Below are 22376 nucleotides of genomic sequence, written 5' to 3' on the forward strand. Positions count from 1 at the left end.
TCAGTAATTAGTACTCTTAGCAAAATATGGCTTCAATTTTGGTCACATGGTTATCTTCTGTAAAACATTCACATATCTCGTTATAATGAATTAGTGTATTCTTATACTGAATAGAACCAATAGTCAGACATAGAAGTAAGAAAACTAGAAGTTTCTTTCCAGATATAAATTTAGGTAAAAGAAAGACCTTTAAAACCAGCATATGAACCAGCTAAAAGCAACTTGAGAGTTCTTGGTGAACTTGGTATTTCATTACTATGACAGATAGTGTTTTCCCCATCTTAGGATGAAGACAAGGAAACCAGTGGGCAGCACAGAGAGTTAAGATTGTTTTTCAGCTCTTCCTTAGTCTGGTTTTTATAGTACAACAGAGTTACTTTAAGTAGAGTTTCTATCATATTATGACATCTACATTTAAAGGTAAAAACTCCAAATAGTTTAAATTCAAATAAAAATAATTCTGGAATTATTACCATTCTGCAAGAGACTAATCTACCTCTGGTATAAAAAAAACAAGCTTAGAAGTTGTAGAAACCATAACATCTTTGTAATAATTTTGATTTGGGTCTCCTGACTAACATCATATTCCTATTTTAATTAGATGAACAAGATTTTCTCCAAGATGCACAAAAGGCGTATGATTCTAAGCACTATTCAATCTCTTCAGAGTTGACTGCCTCACAAGTAACTTCATTGGTACCAAAGGATCAACAGTGCATTAATTGTTGTGTCTCATCAGAAACAGGTTATGAGACAAATCAGATTGCCCTGAGTGAAAAAATACTTGAGGGACTAACTTCTATACAAAATGAAAAAAATGTAACAGGACTTGATCTCCTTTCTTCTGTGGATGGTGGCACTTCAGATGAAATCCAGCCTCTATATATAGGACGATGTAGTAAACCTGTCTGTGATCTGATAAGTGACATGGGTAATTTAGTTCATGTAACTAATAGTGAAGAAGATATTAAAAAATTATTGCCAGATGATTTGAAGTCTAGTGCAGATTCCTTGACTGGACTGGATTTATCTTCAGTGTCAGAAACTTTTTGTGTGTCTTCAACAGACCATGGTAATAATACAGTCAGAGAGGAACAGAATGATGTCAGCTCTGAATTACAAAACAGAGGAATCAGTGGAACTACAGAATTTGCTGTAAAAGTAGATACAGCACTTTCAGATTCATGTAATTACAATGAAAAAGAAAATTTAGAGGATAAAAAGATCTCTAATCAGTCAGAACCAGTTGTTGATTTTAACATGCCATCTGCTTTGACTCAACAAAGTTCCAAAGTGTTTGATGCCAAAGACCACCCACAACACAAGAACCAGCCATGTGAATTAGTAAAAGCTGTTGGCTGTTTGGTAGAAGAGGAGGAAGAGGTGCCAGTTAAAGCTGCCACAGAATGTTTACAAGAAGGAGGCAGCACAACTGCTTTGTCTTGCAGTCTTCCAAAAAATGGAGGTTTATGCTTAAATGATTCAAATTTAAGAGATGATAACTCCAAGTTACCTGACTTTTCCTTTGAGGAAGATAGGACTGCTATGTTTATAAAAGAATCTGCAAAAGAAGGCTCAAGAAATTTAGATCTTAACGATAATAAAGATGTAATCCAAGATTCTGCTTCAGCTTTACATGTTTCAAGTGAAAATACATACTCCTCATTGTCCTGTCTTCCAGTACCTGGGTCTTTGTGTGGGTCTTTAATTGACAGTAAAGGTCATGGTGATTTTTTACCCCAGAATGAAAATAAAGATAATGTACAGGATGCAGTGACTGTACATGAAAAAATACAGAAGAAGGTTACTTCAAGTGGGGAATCTTTGAAGGAGACTGATCTTTTGAAACAGGATAAATATGAAAATATACTTCATCAGCCATTAACTGAAAAGATGGGAGATAGAAAGGTAGATTCTAACCAGATGGTAATTAGCGTTGAATCTATGGATTACCCTGATAACAGCAGTTCTTGTACAGCTGCAGAATCTCAAATAGAGCTTTCTGGTGCTAGTGCCCCAGAATCTCCTGATCACTGTGAAGGTCTCACTTTTTCAAGCAGTGATATTGATGGACAAGACTTAGATTACTTTAACATTGATGAAGGCATGAAAAGTGGCGCACCAATTAGTGATGCTGAACTTGATGCCTTTCTCACTGAACAGTATCTTCAGACGAGTAACATAAAATCATTTGAAGAAAATATAAATGATGCAAAATCTCAAATGAATCAGATAGATATGAAAGGCCTAGATGATGGAAATATTGATAATATATATTTCGATGCTGAGGCAGGAGCTACTGGGGAAAGTCCTGGTATTAATATGATTTGTGAAACAATTGATAAACAAAATACAGCTGAAAATGGTAGCCTTTCTTTAGGCGAAAAAAGTACGGTTCCAGTTGAACAAGGGTTATCTAGCAGTAAGTCTGAGATTACAAATGAATTATCAGTCTCTGATAGTAACAGTCAGTCTGTTCATGTTGGAGGGGCCAGACCTAAGCAATTGTTTAGTGTTCCATCAAGAACAAGGAGTTCAAAGGAACCAAATAAACTGGATATTCCAAATATGCCTGAAAGTAAACCCAGGATAGCAAATACCATTGTTCCAACCACCTGTACTACAGATTCTGTGACTGATCCTCAGGTTAGCTTCAATTCCAATTACATTGATATAGAAAGTAATTTTGAAGGTGGGTCCAGTTTTGTAACTGCACATGAAGAATCTCTTCCTGCAAACACTTGCAAAGATGGCCTTGTTTTGGGCCAGAAACAACCTACTTGGGTTCCTGATTCAGAAGCTCCAAATTGTATGAACTGTCAAGTCAAATTTACTTTTACGAAACGGAGACATCATTGCCGAGCATGTGGAAAAGTAAGCTATAAAAATGTTTGTCTTTTATTCTTTTGAGGCATTTTAATTGAAATTTTATGTGACGGAAAAACTGATTAATAGATGATGAAAAGATTCAGTTAATTTAAAATCATTGTTTTTCATTTATGTGGAAATATAAATGCCACTTTTATAGATTGCTTGAGGTTTGAATAAATGTCACACAGTCATGGGTATTACATACTGGGAAATGAGGAACACTAACTTTTGTGAAATCTAACAATATGTGTCATTTTCTCCCTGACATTAACACATCGGTTGTGTGGAATTCAGTTAGATTCCAGTTTATCCTTGAATACTTAATTTCAGGACTACTCTGCAGGTAGTGTTATGCTTGATACCTGAGGTAAACACTGAGAAAAAAAGCAGATTGACTTGCATGAGGTTCGGAACACTGAAGATGACTTCATTTGTGTTCTGTCTTAATTGTGAATTCTAAGACTCGGCTATAGAAATAACATTGCATTTTTTCCCAGCATTTTCAGCTTTTCTTTAGTTGCAGCAAGTAGGGGCTACTCTTTAGTTGCAGTGAACGGGCTTCTCAGTGCAGTGTCTTCTCTTGTTGCTGCTCATGGGCTGCAGGGTGCTCAGGCTTCAGTAGTTGCAGCCCGTGGGCTCCATAGTTGCGACTCACAGGCTCTAGAGCACAGGCTTAAGAGTTGTGGCACACGGGCTTATTTGCTCTGCAGCATGTGGGATCCTCCTGGATCAGGAATGGAACCTGTGTCTCCTGCATGGGCCAACAGATTCTTTACCACTGAGCCACCAGGGAAGCCCTCTATTTGTGTTTGTTTTTTTAATTGAGTATAGTTGATTTATAATGTTATGAAAGTTTCAAGTATACAACATAGTGATTCCCAATTTTTAAAGATTATACTCCATTTGTAGTTATTATAAAATACTAGCTATATTCCCTGTGCTGTACAACATATCCTTGTAGTTTATTTTATACTTGTTAGCTTGTGCCTTTTAATCCTCTACCCCTGTCTTGCCCTTCCCCACTTTCCTCAGTGGTAACCACTAGTTTGTTCTCTATAAATCTGAGTCTGTTTCTCTTTTGAATAACATTCTACTTTTAAAAGTTGTAAAGGAAGGAGCCTTCCCTGACAGTCCAGTGGCTAAGACTGTACTTCCACTGCATGGATTGTGGGTTTGATCCCTGATTGGGATTCAAAGATCTCACATGCAATGCAGCACAGCCAAAAAGTTAAAAAAAAGAGGGCTGTAAAGGATGACAGAAAGCTTTTAAAATTGTGAACTTATTAATTAAGAAAGTTTTTTTCCCTTCTAATTAGCATAATTGATTTAAAGGAATTCTCATCAGTAATATAATTTTAAATTGTAGAAACCTCGTTTAAGTAAAACAATAAAAATAAAAAGAATCATTTTAATAATTGCCTATGATTACGGTGATTAGAAAAATTGTCATGTAATCAGAAAAATGGTGTTTGCCTCCAGTAGGTATAACCATGCTTGAAACAAAATCAAATTTGATGTTTTATTTTCTTCAGGTATTTTGCGGTGTCTGTTGTAATAGGAAGTGTAAATTGCAGTATCTAGAGAAGGAGGCAAGAGTATGTGTAGTCTGCTATGAGACTATTAGTAAAGGTGAGTATTAACCTGACATATCTTCTTCCAGTAATTGAATATATCTTAAAAACAACTAGATTGTGACAAAGATAAACTTCTTTATTTTCTTAAGGCGAGGACCTAGTGTTGACTTATCTGGCTTAGGTGGGACATCCCAAGGCTTGGTTTCTCTTCTTTTTGTTCTACTATCACAATTATTACTACCAGTCTGGAAAGGAAGCATTCAGTTTCTGGAATGGCAGTTCATTAACTTTTAACAGGTACCAAGTCCCTAAATGCTGCATTTCATCTGCCTATTTGTTTTTGTCACCATCATTGTCATCTTCATCATCTTAATCTGAACATTTATAGAATATCTACCAGTAAATAATATCCAGTCTTATATATTAATAGCATAAGGCAAGATAATAGTTCCCACCTTATAGAAAATTACAACCTACAGTGGGAATGAAAGATAAGGTAGTAATATTTATAATTTTTATATAAATTCATAGGACTGTTAACACTTTGTATAGTTCAGTCTTTTACATATTTCTTTCCTTTCTCAGTTTTATAATTTTGTTTGTATGTTTAGCTAGTTTACTATTATTATCAGCAAAAATCTTGGTGGTCTTACTTGAGTTCTCACAGTTGTGTATGTGTCTATATATGTGTATGTTTGTTTTTTTCTTCAAATACACGTTTGTTCTTTTGAGTACTTCTTGGCATTTTTAAAGATTTGTTGACAGTTTAATTCCCAGCAAATATTACTTGGGACTTTTAAGACCAGACCTGTGCACTAGCTCAGGTACTGCTTCCTGTGAGCCAGGAGAATAAATACCTGATAATAATTTGTTTTTCTCTTTTGAATGAAGATAAATTTTTTCAGCAATTCTTCAAAAAGCTCTGATGTGAGTCTGTTAGCCTGAGGTAAGCTGCTTTACTCCCTGCTGTTGACCTCTGCTCTGGAAGATAATAGAGTAAATCTTTTAATATTTCCATAGTACCACCAGTCTTTATGAAGAATTTAAGTACTGAGAGTTTTTTTGTCTTTTGCTTATGCCATTTCAGTAGCCTTTAAGACTGCTGCTGGTGCTGTTAGCCAAGCAATCTGCTAGAATTAAGAAATCTTAGAGCAAGCTCCAACATAATTATCTCTCCCCAGTTAAAAATAAAGCAGCCATGAAGATTTCAAAACATTCTTTAAGTTGACAAGTCAGATTTTTAGGTGAACATTAGAACATACTTTTACTTTAAGGATCCAGGAGAGAAGATATAGTCATTAAAGAAACCAACTAGGAAACTGAGATCAAGCATTGGTTTATTAAAGAAAATATTTCGAATGGATTTGTTTATTTAGGTATCTGTTTTATTTATTCTGTTTTGATATAACATGTAATTTCATTTGTGGCTCTGTTTATTATTAATTTATACAGCACAAGAAAACATAAATAAGTTACTTTTAACACCAATGTCAGGGTTGAAAATAGTAGACATGCTCATTTAAAATAATGTTACTAATAGGAGAAAAATGGCTCAAGGACTCTTTTAAGACAAATTCCAGGAAGAAGAAAAGATAGTTTCGTTATAGACTGGATAATGAGGAACTTGTGCTAAAACTGTGTAAGTTTTAAAGAAGCATGCATGTGAGTGCCATTACATAAACTTAGGGCAAGTTGGAAATTACTTTGAAACTCTGGGTATTATGTTTGGATTTTGTTTGGTTAGTGGAAGTCATTGCATGAAGGTGCTAATTCAGTGGCGCTTGAAGAAGGTTATTGTAGCAGTGGCAGCATTTGTAGCAGATCAGTTTGGAGAAATGCTTATGGGAGAGCTACCAGTGCTGTTCCATGTTGTTTGGATGAAAAATCATTCAGCAGTGTGCAGGCACTGTTCTCTGCTTTAGAGATCCAGCTGAAAACAAAACATATTTCCTGTTCTTATGGAACTTTTTGATCTCATAGAGCTTATGAATGTGGGGAGTGATGGATAGGATAGCAAAGAGAATATCAGATGGTGATAATATTCTAAATGAAAATAAAAGAGTGTGAGAGGGATAGATGGTAACAGATTTGGGGGCAAGAGGTGTTTATTTTAAAAGGTGGTAAGAATAAGGGTTTATGATAATATGATATGTTAAGCAGAGACTTGAAGGAGATAAGAGAATAAAGCTATACAGAAGAACATTCCAGGCAGAGAGAACAGTAACAGCAAAAATCCTAACCTAGAAGAGCGCTTGCTTCACTGTTGAAGAACAAGGAGGCCTCAGTGGCTGTATCATGATGAGTAAGTAGGATTTTAGTGAGAAATGATACCAGCTAACTAGAAAAGCAGAGGCGGAATTAATAGAAATATAAACTAAGACAGGGTCTTGTGGGCCACTGTAACAACTTCAATTTTCATTTCAATAGGGAAGCCAGTAAAGGATTTTAAACAGAAGAATGATGTGATATGATTTATGTCTTAAAAGAATCACTAGGAACTATACTGGAAATAGACTCTCAGGGTACAAGGGCAAAAACAGATGGTAATACTAAGTAACAATGATTTTCTTTAGTAGATACCAAACATAAGCCAAAATTATATTGAAATAACTAGTTGGTAGCTTATACTGAAGTAGAATGCTGCCAACTAAAACAAGGAAGTAAGAATGTTATCTTTCCCACGTGCCACTTCTCGTTTAGCCATTTGATTTCTTTCTCCTTACGACTTGAAAAATAGAATATTTATCATAATTTACTTTGAAGTTTAAAAACATCTGAGATGAATTTTTTTTCCCTTTATAGCTCAGGCATTTGAAAGGATGATGAGTCCAACTGGTTCTGATCTTAAATCTAATCATTCTGATGAGTGTGCCACCGTCCAGCCTCTTCAGGAGACTCAAACATCGAGTATACCTTCACCTACAACTTTACCAATCTCAGCACTTAAACAACCAAGTGTTGAAGGTAACTAGAAGAAAATGCTGTGTCTAATATTAAAGATAAATTATTAAAATAGAAGTTTTCTAGTATTCAGGAATCTAGTGAGAATAGAGAACCTAGACTAGCTAGTAGAAGGAACTTAATACAGGGAACTGGTTAGAAGGGTGTGTATGTTAGAAGGGTAGGAGAACAAAAAGGGCATGCTCAGGTGACGCTCAAGGGTAGAAGAAAAGCTATGACAAACCTAGACAACGTATTAAAAAGCAGAGACATTACTTTGCCAACAAAGATCCATCTAGTCAAAGCTGTGGTATTTCCAGTAGTCATGTATGGATGTGAGAGTTGGACCATAAAGAAGGCTGAGTGCTGAAGAAGTGATGCTTTTGAACTGTGGTGTTGGAGAAGACTCTTGAAAGTCCCTTGGACTGCAAGGAGATCAAACCAGTCAATCCTAAAGGAGATCAGTCTTAAATATTCATTGGAAAGACTGATGTTGAAGCTGAAACCCCAATACTTTGGCCATCTGATGTGAAGAGCCGACTCATTGGAAAAGACCCTGATGCTGGGAGGGATTGAAGGTGGGAGTAGAAGGGGATGACAGAGGATGAGATGGTTGGATGGCATCACCAAGTCAGTGGACATGAGTTTGGGCAAGCTCATGGAGATGGTGATGGACAGGGAGGCCTGGTGTGCTACAGTCCATGGGGTGGCAAAGAGTCAGACACAACTGAGTGACTGAACAAGTGACTCAGAGATTAGTAAGTGCAGGAAGCAGCTGCTATCCCTAGGGTTGGGACAATGAAAGGGGAGAGTCAGTGTTACTAGAACTCAGTACAGGAATACCAGGAGATGCTTGGTTCTCAGACTTGGTGTTCATGGATCAGGGTACCATATGATGCGGCTGGTGCTGTTGCTTCTAGAGGAACACCAAGTGGCAAATGCTGGGGCCATTAAGGAGCCTCTTAGGATTGGTGTTAAGATGACTGAAGGAGTGTTCTCAGCTTGATTAATTGATTGATGTAAGGAGTACTGAAACTCACGGGACACGTAGGTATATCTGGTGGTGGTGCTGCTGCAGAGATCCTGGCAGAACTAGAAACAGAAAGAATTCCTTCTCTTCCCACCTTCCAGTCTTCAACCAGTGCCTGTCATTAGTACCTGTGACCAGAACCAACTAGCAAGGGGGTCTGGGAATTGCACTTTTCAGATGTCAAGAGTATCAAAGAGCACCATATAGAAGGGTGGACTTGGATTTGAAAGACAATAGGTAAATAATTGGCATGTCTCCCTTTCCTTAAAAGGCTATTTTTAAATGTGTATTTCACCACAATAACTGGAGAAGGAAATGGCAAACCACTCCAGTGTTCTTGCCTGGAGAATCCCATGGACGGAGGAGCCTGGCAGGCTACAGTCCACGGGGTCGCAAAGAGTCGGACACAACTGAGCGACTTTCCTTTCCTTTCCTTTCACCACAATAAAAAATGTTGCTTGTATCTTCTAAAAAACTTTTAAAGATTTAAAAACCTTTGGGCTCTCTGTTCTTTTTTACAACCGATTGTAGTTTAGGATCTTGAGTAAAACCTGTATAGACTTTTATTTAATTTTCAAATTGAAGTATAGTTGATTTACAGTGTTGTGTTAGTTTCAGGTGAATGGTGCAGTGATTCAGTTATATATGTATATATATTCTTTTTCAGATTCTTTTCCCTTATAGGTTATTATAAAATATTGAGTGTAGTTCCCTGTGCTATTCAGTACTGTGTATATTTTTTAACATAAACTATTAGTCTGTAACATGCTAGAAAATAACTAATTGTCAGACAAATTCAAGTATTTCTGTCAACTATTTTGAGTTTCACTTCTCTCTCACTTACTAGCTATTTTCTGTTTATCATTGTAACTTAAATAATGAGGTTCAGCATGTATGGTTATATATTACAACTCTAAAGGTGATGAGTATGCTTTTTAAAATAATTATTTATTTTCTTATATTGACTTTAAAATTATTAAATTATGAAGCACTGCAAATATAAGAAAGATACCTTTTTAAATATATCCACCCATGTTGCAGAAATTATGAGTCCAATTTTTTCAGTGTTATTTGTATTATGATGTGGAAAGTTGGTCCTTTTGATGTTTAAATGTTCTAAAATCTGGTAGGAATTTTCATAACCTTCCTCCATAGATGCTTTTTAACAAAAGACAACAGATATTTATGCTGACATCTAGTTATTTCCTCCAAATTTGAGAGGAAAATATTAATTACTATTAAGAAATATAAATTAATTATATTAAAAAATGTAAATATCCAACATTATAAGAACAAAACATGTCGTGCTTCTCTGAAGTTAGAAGTATAAATTGACCTCCGATGCACAAGTGATCCCATTTCTTTTTTTATGCTTCTTTCTTCTGTTTTTCATACTTTTTTTTTTTCCTTTGGTTATCTACCGTGCTCTGGTCCCTGTGCCTTAGTCCCTAAATTTTGTTTGGTCTCCATACTCACAAAATTAGCCTTAATAATACAGGCTTTAAATCTGCATTCGATGTCTTTAAGGTATAACCTCTCCTGTCTACTCTTTTTCTGACTTCGGGATTCCTAGGGCCAGCCCTGCCTTTGTAGGAATTAGGAAAAAAACGATTCCGGGTAGATAAATCACAAAAAATCATTTCTGTAGGCCTTGAAACCCTAAAATGCAGGGCTTGCCTATAGTTTGAAAAAGCTTTTGAAAACTTTTCCTGACCTATTTAATATTAAATAATTGCAATATCAAATTAAAATGCTTTACTTTTTTAAACTGATTCTAGGATTATGCTCCAAAGAACAAAAGAGAGTTTGGTTTGCAGATGGTATATTGCCCAATGGTGAAGTTGCAGATACAACAAAATTATCATCTGGAACTAAAAAATGTTCTGAAGACTTTAGTCCTCTCTTACCTGATACGCCGTTGGTAAGGAATCTAAAGAATGACTTGTAAATTTAGTAAAATTTTATTTTATAGGTAATTCCTTGCATGATTATTAGAGTCATTGTTTAGATGCTAAGTCATATCTGACTCTTTGGCGACCCCACAGACTATAGCCTGCCAGACTCCTCAGTCCATGGGATTTCCCAGGCAAGAATACTGGAGTGGGTTGCCATTTCCTTCTCCAGGGGATGTTCCTGACCCAGGGATTGAACCTGCGTCTCCCGCGTTGGTAGGTGGATATTTTACCACTGAGCCACCAGGGAAGCTAGATTACTAGAGTACTTTTTAAAAAATTCTTTGAGCTTCATTAAATGAGAAACATAGGATGTAGTGAATATATTTTAGATTTTATTTTTTAATGTCAGTTTAAGGCAGTGATTCTTAAATTTTTTTTTTTATCTCAGAACCTCTTTATGCTCTTAAAAATTATTGACAACTCCAAAGAACTGTAGGTTATGTGGGTTATGTTTATTGATAATAACTGAATTAAAACTGACAAAAATTTTAAACAAATTAATTAAAAATAAACTCATTAATAGAAATAATATTTTTATGAAAAGTTTTCAAAATAAAAGTTTAGTGAGAGAAATAACATTGTTTTATGTTTTTTGTGAATTTCTTTAACATCTGGCTTAATAGAAGATAGATTCTTACATCTGTTTCTAAATTCAGTCTGTTGTGATGTGTTGTTTTAGTTAAATTAAATGAAGAAAATCCTGGGATCTCACTGACTTCCTGAAAGGGTGTTGAGATCCCTGGACCACATTTTGAGAACCACTAGTATGGGGAAATAGAACCGAGATTTAGTAAGGCAATTTAGACTAATTTGTTTAATGATTTTCAAACATTCAGTGAAGTATCTGATGATAGTATGTATGTTTATATTTATACAGACGTACTAGGTGTTAAATAGAAGACATAATATAGAATCCCAGCCGACTAAGAACTCTTAATTATAAAATAGTAAAATACTTACAAAAACAAGTATTAAAATATGAAGTAGAACTCTTAATTATAAAATAGTAAAATACTTACAAAAACAAGTATTAAAATATGAAGTAGAAATCTTGTTTATTCATTAAACAGATTTATTGAGCATCTCCTCTGAGCCAGTTACCTGGTTTATCCAGGGTACATACATTAGACAAGATGCACATGTATCCTCTCTTCAGGTTCCCATACCGTATAAACTTATGTTGTTTGTCAGTAAGAGTTCATGAGCTAGGTTTAACAAGGAGCCGTAATTCCCAAAATTATGTTCCTTACCTAGCACCTACCCTCAATCAATATTTTAACAAAATGGAATTTCTACAGAGCCTAGTATTACTTGAGTTCATAAAGAGTTCTCTATTGACTCAGGTTTGGCCAGTCTAAAAAGGGGGGGGAGGGGCCCTAATTGAAGCAGATTTGATGTATAGCTTGTTCCAGATGGCTACTGTTGTGGAATATATACTACCATTTTGCTTCCTAACCACTCCTTTCTCTGCCTTCTCCCCTTTTCCTCTCCCTTGCCACCCCCCAGCCAGGCTTTTTTGTCTGTTAGGAAGAGAAGTGCCTTGGGTTGAACTAATAAACATGGTCACTTTGTGGTATGGAATAGGATCCTGAAATTCTCCTTGCCTCCTTTCTCCAGTCTATAAAATTAAAGTCATACTTACCTGAGCATATAGTAAAGCTAAACCTGTGTACTTGAATTTAGAAGCAAGATGGTACTGTTTCTTGGGAAATTTGGCTTCTACAGAGTTTCTGAGCCCATTTTGATTTTATTTATTCTTTTTAAAAAGATATCTTTGACTGTAGAAATCAATATTTCACATTTGAGCAGAGACCATGAACTGATTTGGGCTTTTTCCTCCATATTTCACAGATGGTAAACACAGTGGATCATGCCCATTCTACTCCAGTGGAAAAACCAAACAGTGAGACAGGAGATACAAGAAATGAGATAATTCGAAGTCCTACTTCTCAGATTCCACCTGTGGAAAAACTGCCTACAAGCATAGGAACTGAGGGGTTGCCTACATCTGCTTCTTTTACACTAGATGATGATGTTTTTGCAGAAACTGAGGAACCATCAGGTCCTACTAATGTCTTGGTTAACAGCTATTTACCTGTTGCTAGTACTTCAGATTATAGGTTATTGTGTGATATTGATAAGAATGTTTGCAATAAGATTAGTCTTCTACCTGATGATGAGGATAGCTTGCCCCCTCTTCTGGTTACATCTGGAGAAAAGGGATCAGGTAGGATAGCCGTTATTTAAATTTAAAAAGGAGTTTTGTTGTTTTTTTTTAAAGAATATATTGATGAATTTTGTCTCTGCTATATGAAATGTATTTTTTAAAACTTACTGTGGTTGAAATATGTATGATGGCATGGAACACGCGTTTACAGAAAGTCTTACTGTATATAAACAATTCTAAAAAGATCTGACCTCTTGCGTTGATTTGAATGTGATTCACTTATCTGGGTCCCTAATTTAAAGTCCAGAACAACAGAGAAATTCATAGACTTTAAGTCCTGTATTAGTTTTGACTGCATATCTTTTTTTTTTAAAGATCCATAGTGCCTAGAGAAAAGAATATTGGATTGGATGACAGAAATAGAAATTTTAGTTCCTCATCTGCTACGTAATATACCTATGACTTGAAGCATAATTTAATCTTTTGGGCCTCAGCTTCCTTTGTAAAAGAAGATAATTTAGGTGGTCTCTAAGGACCTTTCTAAGCTGGAGATTCTGTGGCTATCTCCCACCTTGGAATAGTTCCCTAAGAACACATCCATGTAACTCCAGGCATTATGCTGCATCCCCCATGAAATGATTACGTTCTGTGCCTGATAGTGTAGGAGAATGAAGCCTAGGGTCTCTGTTCTGTAAGTAGGAGCTATTTCATGATCCTAGTGATAGTGGCAAAACTTGATGATCAACAGGAAAATATACAAATGGCATGCAAAGAACTTGCATGCCATTTGTATGTTTTTCTGTTGATCGTCAAGTTCTTTCTTAGCCACTTATCACTGACCTAAGGCATATCCCAGCAAGCAGTATATACAGTTTAGGTCTAGACTACTTTTACAGTTGCAAATTTCAGAATTTATAATTGGAGTGGCTGGCAGATTGGAATCCACTTTACAAAACTGTCTTAAAAGCTTAAAGGTGCTGAAATTGTATCAGTATACTGTTTAATTGACATATTTGTGCATAGACTATATATATAATATAATTGATCAGAATTTATATGTATTCTAATAATATATTCATATAAATTGAAAAGTAAAAATTGGTAGTATATAACAGTTGTCTGGTTGTTGATTGATTTCATGAGATGTGTTTTTGCTTTTTAATTGGGATCAAGTCATTGGTAGATTTATAAATGTGGCTTTTTTGTGATGGGTATATTTAACAGGAGACATGTTTATTCTAATTAATATGTTATTTTCATGTTTTAGTGCCTGTAGTAGAAGAACACCCATCTCATGAACAGATCATTTTGCTTCTTGAAGGCGAAGGTTTTTGTCCTGTTACATTTGTCTTAAATGCTAATCTACTTGTGAATGTCAAGTTAGCATTTTGTAAGTAACGATTTATTTTTCTTTGCCTAATTGGTAAGCAAGATTTCTGAATAATTAATTTCATTGTCAGGTTAAATTTTGATTGGCAACTGTAAAAAAATAAGTAGTATTGGATATTGAATTTTTTAGTCAAATATTAATATAAATTTTGCAGTTTTATATGCAGTGAGATTTGAAGTAATAGTTTAAAGATTTTTACTCAGTTCAGTTCAGTCACTCGGTCGTGTCTGACTCTGTGACCCGATGGACTGCAGCACGCCAGGCCTCCCTGTACATCACCAACTCCCAGAGCCTGCTCAAACTTATGTCCATTGAGTCGGTGACACCATCCAAACATCTCATCCTCTGTCATCCCCTTCTCCCACCATCAATCTTTCCCAGCATCAGGGTCTTTTCAAAAGAGTCAGTTCTTCGCATCAGGTGGCCAAAGTATTGGAGTTTCAACTTCAGCATCAGTCCTTCCAATGAATATTCAGGACTCATTTCCTTTAGGATGGACTGGTTGGATGTCCTTGCTGTCCGAGGGACTCTCAAGAGACTTCTCTAACACCACAGTTCAAAAGCTTCAATTCTTCGGTGCTCAGCTTTCTTTATAGTCCAGCTCTCACATCCATACGTGACTACTGGAAAAACCATAGCTTTGACTAGACAGACCTTTGTCAGCAAAGTAATATCTCTGCTTTTTAATATGCTGTCTAGGTTGGTCATAACCTAACCATAACCTAACATAACCATAACAAGGAGTAAAGGTCTTTTAATTTCATGGCTGCAGTCACCATCTGCAGTGATTTTGGAGCCCCCCAAAATAAGGTCTGTCACTGTTTCTATTTTTTCCCATCTATTTGCCATGAAGTGATGGGATGAGATGCCATGATCTTAGTTTCTGAATGTTGAGGTTTAAGCCAACTTTTTCATTCTCCCCTTTGACTTTAATCAAGAGGCCCTTTTGTTCTTCTTCACTTTCTGCCATAAGGGTGGTGTCATCTGTATATCTGAAGTTATTGATATTTCTCCCGGCAGTCTTGATTCCAGCTTGTGCTTTATCCAGCCCAGCATTTCACATGATACACTATGCATATAAGTTAAATAAGTAGGGTGACAATATACAGCTTTGACATACTACTTTCCTGATTTGGAACCAGTCTGTTGCTCCATGTCCAGTTCTAACTGTTGCTTCTTGACTTGCATACAGATTTCCCAGGAGGCAGGTCAGGTGGTCTGGTATTTCCATCTCTTGAAGAATTTTCCACAGTTTGTTGTAATCCACATAGTCAAAGGCTTTGTCATAGTCAATAAAGCAGAAGTAGATGTTTATCTGGAACTGTTGCTTTTTTGATGATCCAGCAGATGTTGGCAATTCCATCTCTGGTTCCTCTGCCTTTTCTAAATCCAGGTTGAACATCTGGAAGTTCACAGTTCACATACTGTTGAAGACTGGCTTGGAGAATTTTGAGCATTACTTTACTAGCATATGAGATGAGTGCAATTGTGTGGTAGTTTCAGCATTCTTTGGCATTGCATTTCTTTGGGATTGGAATGAAAACTGACCTTTTCCAGTCCTGTGGCCACTGCTGAATTTTCCAAATTTTCTGGCATATTGAGTGCAGCACTTTCACAGCATTATCTTTTAGGGTTTGAAATAGCTCAACTGGAATTCCATCACGTCCAATTAGTGATGCTTCCTCAGGCCCACTTGAGTTCGCATTCCAGGATGTCTAGCTGTAGACAGATAATCGTGATTATCTGGGTTGTGAAGATCTTTTTTGTATAGTTCTTCTGTGTATTCTTGCCACCTCTTCTTAATGTCTTCTGCTTCTGTTAGGTCCATACCATCTCTGTCCGTTATTGAACCCATCTTTGCATGAAATGTTCCCTTGGTATCTCTCATTTTCTTGAAGAGATCTCTAGTCTTTCCCATTCTATTGTTTTCCTCTATTTCTTTGAACTGATCACTGAAGCAGGCTTTCTTATCTCTCCTTGCTGTTTTTTGGAACTCCATTCACATGGCTATATCTTTCCTTTTCTCCTTTGCCTTTTGCTTCTCTTCTTTTCTCATGTATTTGTAAGGCCTCCTCAGACAACCATTTTGCCTTTCTTGCATTTCTTGGGGATGGTCTTGATCACTGCCTCTTGTACAATGTCACGAACCTCTGTCCATAGTTCTTCAGGCACTCTGTCTATCAGATATAATCCCTTGAATCTATTTGTCACTTCCATTGTATAATCATAAGGGATTTGATTTAGGTCATACCTGAATGGTCTAGTGGTTTGCCCTACTTTCTTCAAGTTAAGTCTGAATTTGGCAATAAGGAGTTTGTGATCTGAGCCACAGTCAGCTCCTGGTCTTGTTTTTGCTGACTGTATAGAGCTTCTCCATCTTTGGCTGCAAAGAATATAATCAATCCGATTTCAGTATTGACCATCTGATGATGTCCATGTGTAGAGTCTTCTCTTGTGTTGTTGGAAGAGGGTGTTTGCTATGACCAGTGTGTTCTCTTGGCAAAACTCTGTTAATCTTTGCCCTGTTTCATTGTGTTCTCCAAGGCCAAATTTGCCTGTTACTCCAGGTATTTCTTGCCTTTCTCCTTTTGCATTCCAGTCCCCTTTAATGAAAAGGACATCTTTTATGGATGTTAGTTCTAGAAGGTCTTGTAGGTCTTCATAAAACTGTTCAACTTCAGCTTCTGTACCATTACTGGTCCAGGCATAGACTTGGATTACTGTGATATTGAATGGTTTGCCTTGGAAACAAACAGAGATCATTGTGTCGTTTTTGAGATTGCATCCAAGTACTGCATTTTGGACTCTTTTGTTGACTATAATGGCTATTCCATTTCTTCTGAGAGATTCTTGCCCACAGTGGTAGATGTAACGGTCATCTGAGTTAAATTCACCTGTTCCAGTACATTTCAGTTCACTGATTACTAAAATGTCAGTGTTCACTCTTGCCATCTCCTGTTTGACCACTTCCAATTTGCCTTGATTCATGGACTTAACATTCCGGGTCCCTTGTAATATTGCTCTTCATAGCATCGGACTTTACTTCTATCACCAGTCACATCCACAACTGGATGTTGCTTTTGCTTTGGCTCCATCTCTTCTTTCTTTCGTGAGTTATTTCTCCACTGATCTCCAGTAGCATATTGGGCACCTACCGACCGGGGGACTTCCAGTGGACCACGTTTTGGCAGAACTCTCCACCATGACCTGTCCGTCTTGGGTGGCCCTATAGGGCGTGGCTAATAGTTTCATTGAGTTAGACAAGGCTGTGGTCCATGTGATCAGATTGATTAGTTTTCTGTGATTGCGGTTTTCATTCTGTCTGCCCTCTGGTGGAGAAGGATAAGAGGCTTATGGCAGCTTCCTGATGGGAGAGACTGACTTAGGGGGAGACTGGGTCTTGTTCTGATGGGCGGGGCCATGCTCAGTAAATCTTTAATCCAATTTTCTGTTGATGGGCGGGGCTGTGTTCCCTCCCTGTTATTTGACCTGAGGCCAAAACTACACAGTTACACAAGTAATCTTACACAATTCAGTTTTTGTGAGAACATTGGGAAAATAAGGAGTTTGAAAAGTTGTGCTTCATGCAAAGGACAATTAGAAGTTGACATTTATAGTTGTATGCTTTTGTCACTTAAGATTCTTCAGACAAATACTGGTACTTCTCAACCAATGGATTGCATGGCTTGGGACAGGCAGAAATTATTATTCTATTGTTATGTTTGCCAAATGAAAATACTATTCCTATGGACATCTTCAGACTGTTTATCACCATTTATAAGGATGCTCTGAAAGGTACAGTATTTTATTTTTAACTGTTCAGACCAGGGGATGGATAAATGAGGGGCATTTTTACTTTTAGCAGTGCTAACTATATTAAAGGTTTATTTTATGAAGAGATTACTGATTCTTAAAAGAGCTTAGTCATCATTCTCAGTCTCCTTAAATCTAGCATTTTACATGATTAGTGTCTTTATTGTTTTTTTTTTCTATTTTAAAAGGTAAAATATATTTACCTTCTTGATCTTTTTATGTGTCTACACAGTAGTCCCCCTTTATCTGCAGGGGATAAGTTCCAAGATCCCAGTGGCTGCCTAAAACTGGAAATGGTACTGAACCCTATTGTACTATTTTTCTGTAGTATATATATACTAGATGAAAAATAGCATATATGTATACATATTTTATATATATATATATATGTGCTGTGCTTAGTTGCTCAGTCATGTCTGACTCTTTACGACCCCATGGACTGCAGCCTACCAGGCTCCTCTGTCCATGGAGACTTGTCCAAGCAAGAATACTGGAGTGGGTTGCGATGCCCTCCTCCAGGGGATCTTCCCAACCCAGGGATCGAACTCAGGTCTCCTGTATTGCAGGCGGATTTTTTACAGTCTGAGCCACGAGGGACGTCCAAGAATACTGGAGTGGGTAGCCTGTCCCTTCACGGGAGGGCTTCCCGACCCAGGAATCGAACTGGGGTCTCCTGCATTGCAGGCGGATTCTTTACCAGCTGAGATTCCAGGAAAGCCACACACACACCACACACATACTGTTTTTTCATACATACCTATGATGAAGCTTAATTTATAAATTAGGCAGAGTAAGAGAACATCCGAATTGTGAACATCACTTCTCTTGTGCCTTGGGGCCAATATTAAGAAAAATAAGGGTTACCTGAATACAAGCACAGTGACTGTAACAGTTGATCTAATAACTGAGACTGCTACTGAGTGACTAATGGCCTGTAGCATATACAGTGTGAACATGATGGACAAATGACCCATGGTGTGGTTCACATCCCAGTAGGGCAGAGCAGGATAGCAAGAGAGTTATTTAATATTTTTGAACCACAGTTGACCAGAGGTAACTAAAACCATGGGAAGGCTGTATAAGATTTGGGGGACATGATGACTTTTCACTTGACCATGAAATAAGGAGAAAAATTTAAAAACACCTATGGTTAGAAACATTCTTAAATTTTTGTTCACAATTCCCAATCCTCAGAAGAACTTTGTGCACACAAGGTATTTAATGCTTCTTCAAGAGTGAAAGTAAGGAAAATATATTGCTTTTATTTAAGAAGGTTTATATTGGGACATTCAAGCTCAGAATGCCACTTCAAAACAATTTAAAATCTTTTTCTTAATGATTTTATTTCTAGGAAAATACATAGAAAACTTGGACAGTATTACCTTTACTGAGAGTTTTCTCAGCAGCAAGGATCATGGAGGATTTTTATTTATTACACCTACTTTTCAGAAACTTGATGATCTCCTGTTACCAAGTAATCCTTTTCTTTGTGGAATTCTTATCCAGAAGCTAGAGATTCCCTGGGCAAAGGTTTTTCCTATGCGTTTAATGTTGAGATTGGGTGCAGAATATAAAGGTAAGTTTTAGAATAATAAATTATATAGGTTCATATACTGACTGTAAATAAGAATTTCACATATCATTAAAATGAATTTTTAATGGATTAATGGGACTACTTTTGTTTTGATGTACTTTTAAAATTCTAAAACAGCCCTCCTCTGGTACAAGATTAGTCTAGACAACCTTGATATGTTATGAGTTTCTAGATGTTCATAATTATTATATTATTAACTTACCTTAAAAATTTTTTTGAACTTCAGAACAAAACACAGAAAACCTTGAAAAGTTTTCTTAAAAGTATTTACTGTAAGGAGTTCATTTTGTTATTTGCCTGTATATAAGAAGGTAAATCATTGTGCCCCACCCCAATTTGTACATACTATATAATGCCAGACATAAATGGTTGTGAAGTAATGGGTCCAGGCTTATGTATATTTCTAAGGTTATCGCTAAGCTAAAATAATTTCTGTGTTAAACTTTTTTGAACTCATACCTTTCTTTATCCCTCACAATAAGGAATGATTTGTTTATTGCATGTAAAGTATATCACATATAAGGAAAATTTAGGCATTTGCTCCTAATTTAATGGATATTTTCTTGGAGGAAAATTAAATGTAGAGAAGTTATAAAAGTGACCATTACTATTTCAAAATGGACAAATTCCATGAAAGAGACGCACATTTAAATCTATTTGGCAAATTTATTAAACTAATTGACGGGGTGGTCCTTACCATTTAAGATTTAAATACGTGATACTATTAAATTGTGTTGTAAGAAGTAAAAAGTTAACTTTCATCTCAGGTTTTGTACTGTGAACCACAGAGCTTAAGAGATAGCATTCTGAAAAAAGAAAGATTATAAAAAAAAAAAAGATAGCATTCTGAGCCACTTGTTTCATCCATTCAGCCTCATGTTTTGTCTCTGATACTAATACTTGAATTAAGTTATTTTAACGGAAAGTTAGGTCAAAATACTGGCTAATCTTAAATCATTATGGAACATAATAATCTATAAATTTAGCTAGTATTTTTGCCAGTATCACTTCTATATACTAAGTCTGTTTTTCTTATACTGAAAATAGGAAAATCACAGAGTAATATTTTAAGAGACCTCTTAAAATATCAGGTTGGAGCTGGAAAGCTATGGTAGCTATTTAGTGGTAATGAGGACAAATTACCAGTTATACACAGAAGTTAATTAGTCTCTGTTTTCTAAGTTCTTTGTGTTTTGCTGGATTTTAGATAGACCGGCATTTTGATGTTACTGGTGTCCATGCCACTTTAGACTAGAACTTGAAATTGTGGGGGGGGGTGTATGTGTGTGATTATTTTGTTTTAGAGATAATATACGTATGGAAAAGTTCATGGCAAAAGTTAGAGTCCCAAGATTAAATACTGAAAACTGTCTGAAATTAGTAATTTTCAAATGGGAATTTCCTGCACTTTTATGTTGAGACTATTTGGAATATCATTAAATGTTGAATTAGATGATTTATGAAGTCCCTTTGTAACTCTGACAGAATGTCATTCTAAGTCATAACCTTTTGAAGATTAATGTTTTAGGTAAAATTACCTCTATCAAGTTGCAAAGGATGCTCCCTTATTCATATAAAATGAAGTAAAAAAACCAGCCTTTACTTTAATCATATTGTTTACCATTTTAATGTGTTTTACCACTAACTTACATTTTTTCTGTATTCTCTGTCATCCAAATAGCTTAGTTGTCATTTTTTAAAACTAAAAAAATATGTTTGTAATAGCAAAGATGTAAATTGCCCTGATTTAATTTTTTTAAAATAGATAATGTCAGGTGTGTTTTCTTAAAATCTTAAGAAAGTACATTTATATAATAGGTATTAAAGAGGTTTATTTAATCTAAGCTGAGGACTGAAATTCTCAGTTTAACATGTCTGATTTTTACCGTCATAGAAGTAGTCTTATCTTCCTGTTCTTAACTTGCTTTTTCTTCCAGAAGTCCTGCTGCATTGCCACCGAGGTACTTTTCTTTTTGGGTGTGCAGTGTTTATAGTGTCGTAGAGAAAGACAGAAGTAGTTAGGTGACAGATTCCACGTCACTTCTTTTCACTGTCTTCCTACATGTTCATTTTATCATTCTGATCCAAGAACTATATCATCTATAAATTAACACAATTGAACGTTAATTACAACTGCCTTAAAAATCTTGAATTCTTATACTTTGTTTTAAATTTTCAGAATGTTTCTTTTTAAATTATGAGAACTTTATAGCGGTCCAGTCAGTTATGGTAATTTTCCAGACATAATGTTTGTAAACAACATGTATGATGAAAAGATTAAGTGCTTTGGAATTGGGCAATCCTGGTTACATATTTCTTTCACTAGTTATTAGCTTAGAAATCACAAGCAGAGTTATTAACCTCTGTCTCTACTTCCCATTTGTAAATTAAGTGTAGATATACTTGCCTAATTGGGTTGTTAATGTGATTTAAATAGGACACTGTATATAGAGGTCCCAGTTCAATGTAGCATCTAGTACATACACAGTATGGGTTAATGTCACCTCTTACTCTCCCCAAAGATCCGAATAAGTGGTATTTATTCATAAATTTTGAAAAATGAGAATTAACAGTAATAAATTCAAGGCTTCTTTTGGTTTTTGTTGACGGTAATCAGTTTTCTATTCTTGTATATAGCATATCCTGCTCCTTTAACAAGTATCAGAGGCCGAAAACCTCTTTTTGGAGAAATAGGACACACTATTATGAACTTACTTGTTGTGAGTAATTGAACTGTTTTATTAAGTATTCTTATATTGTTACTTAAAAAAATCATTTAGCAAATTTTATATATTTTTTCTATTTTAATTTGGCATATTTGGTATAGTGAAAGTTCATTTATAATAAATCCTAATTTATTTAACATAAATGAGCTTTTTTGATGAAGTGCTTTTAGAACACATTTCTTCATTTATGTATACCTGATTTAGATTGCCTATGATTCATTCAGCTGCAGTACTTACACATTTAGGTAATATGAGATTTACACAGTTGTTGAAGTTTTAGTAAAAGTACAGTCAGTTTAGTGATTTTGAGCAAACT

The 22376-nt window shown here is 35.8% G+C and overlaps 1 protein-coding gene across 12 annotated transcripts in view; it reads left to right on the plus strand.

The window, feature by feature from the left end:
- ZFYVE16 (zinc finger FYVE-type containing 16) overlaps window positions 1-22376 on the plus strand; it is a 56960-nt gene that overhangs the window by 15210 nt on the left and 19374 nt on the right. For 8 of the 12 annotated variants that reach the window (XM_081503795.1, XM_081503797.1, XM_081503794.1 and 5 more), the window contains 9 exons: window positions 602-2874; window positions 4404-4500; window positions 7248-7409; window positions 10194-10336; window positions 12222-12597; window positions 13805-13927; window positions 17567-17722; window positions 19092-19316; window positions 21972-22054. In XM_081503795.1, coding sequence (XP_081359921.1) covers window positions 602-2874; window positions 4404-4500; window positions 7248-7409; window positions 10194-10336; window positions 12222-12597; window positions 13805-13927; window positions 17567-17722; window positions 19092-19316; window positions 21972-22054 — 3638 coding nt within the window. Of the gene's footprint in view, window positions 1-601; window positions 2875-4403; window positions 4512-7247; window positions 7410-10193; window positions 10337-10460; window positions 10584-12221; window positions 12598-13804; window positions 13928-17566; window positions 17723-19091; window positions 19317-21971; window positions 22055-22376 lie in introns of those variants that run through there. The other 4 variants (XM_081503791.1, XM_081503790.1, XM_081503801.1 and 1 more) reach the window with 3 other exon arrangements.

The sequence above is a fragment of the Giraffa tippelskirchi genome, chromosome 6 (assembly GCF_054371585.1).
Source record: "Giraffa tippelskirchi isolate mGirTip1 chromosome 6, T2T-mGirTip1v1.2.pri, whole genome shotgun sequence".
NCBI classification, from domain to species: Eukaryota; Metazoa; Chordata; class Mammalia; order Artiodactyla; family Giraffidae; genus Giraffa; species Giraffa tippelskirchi.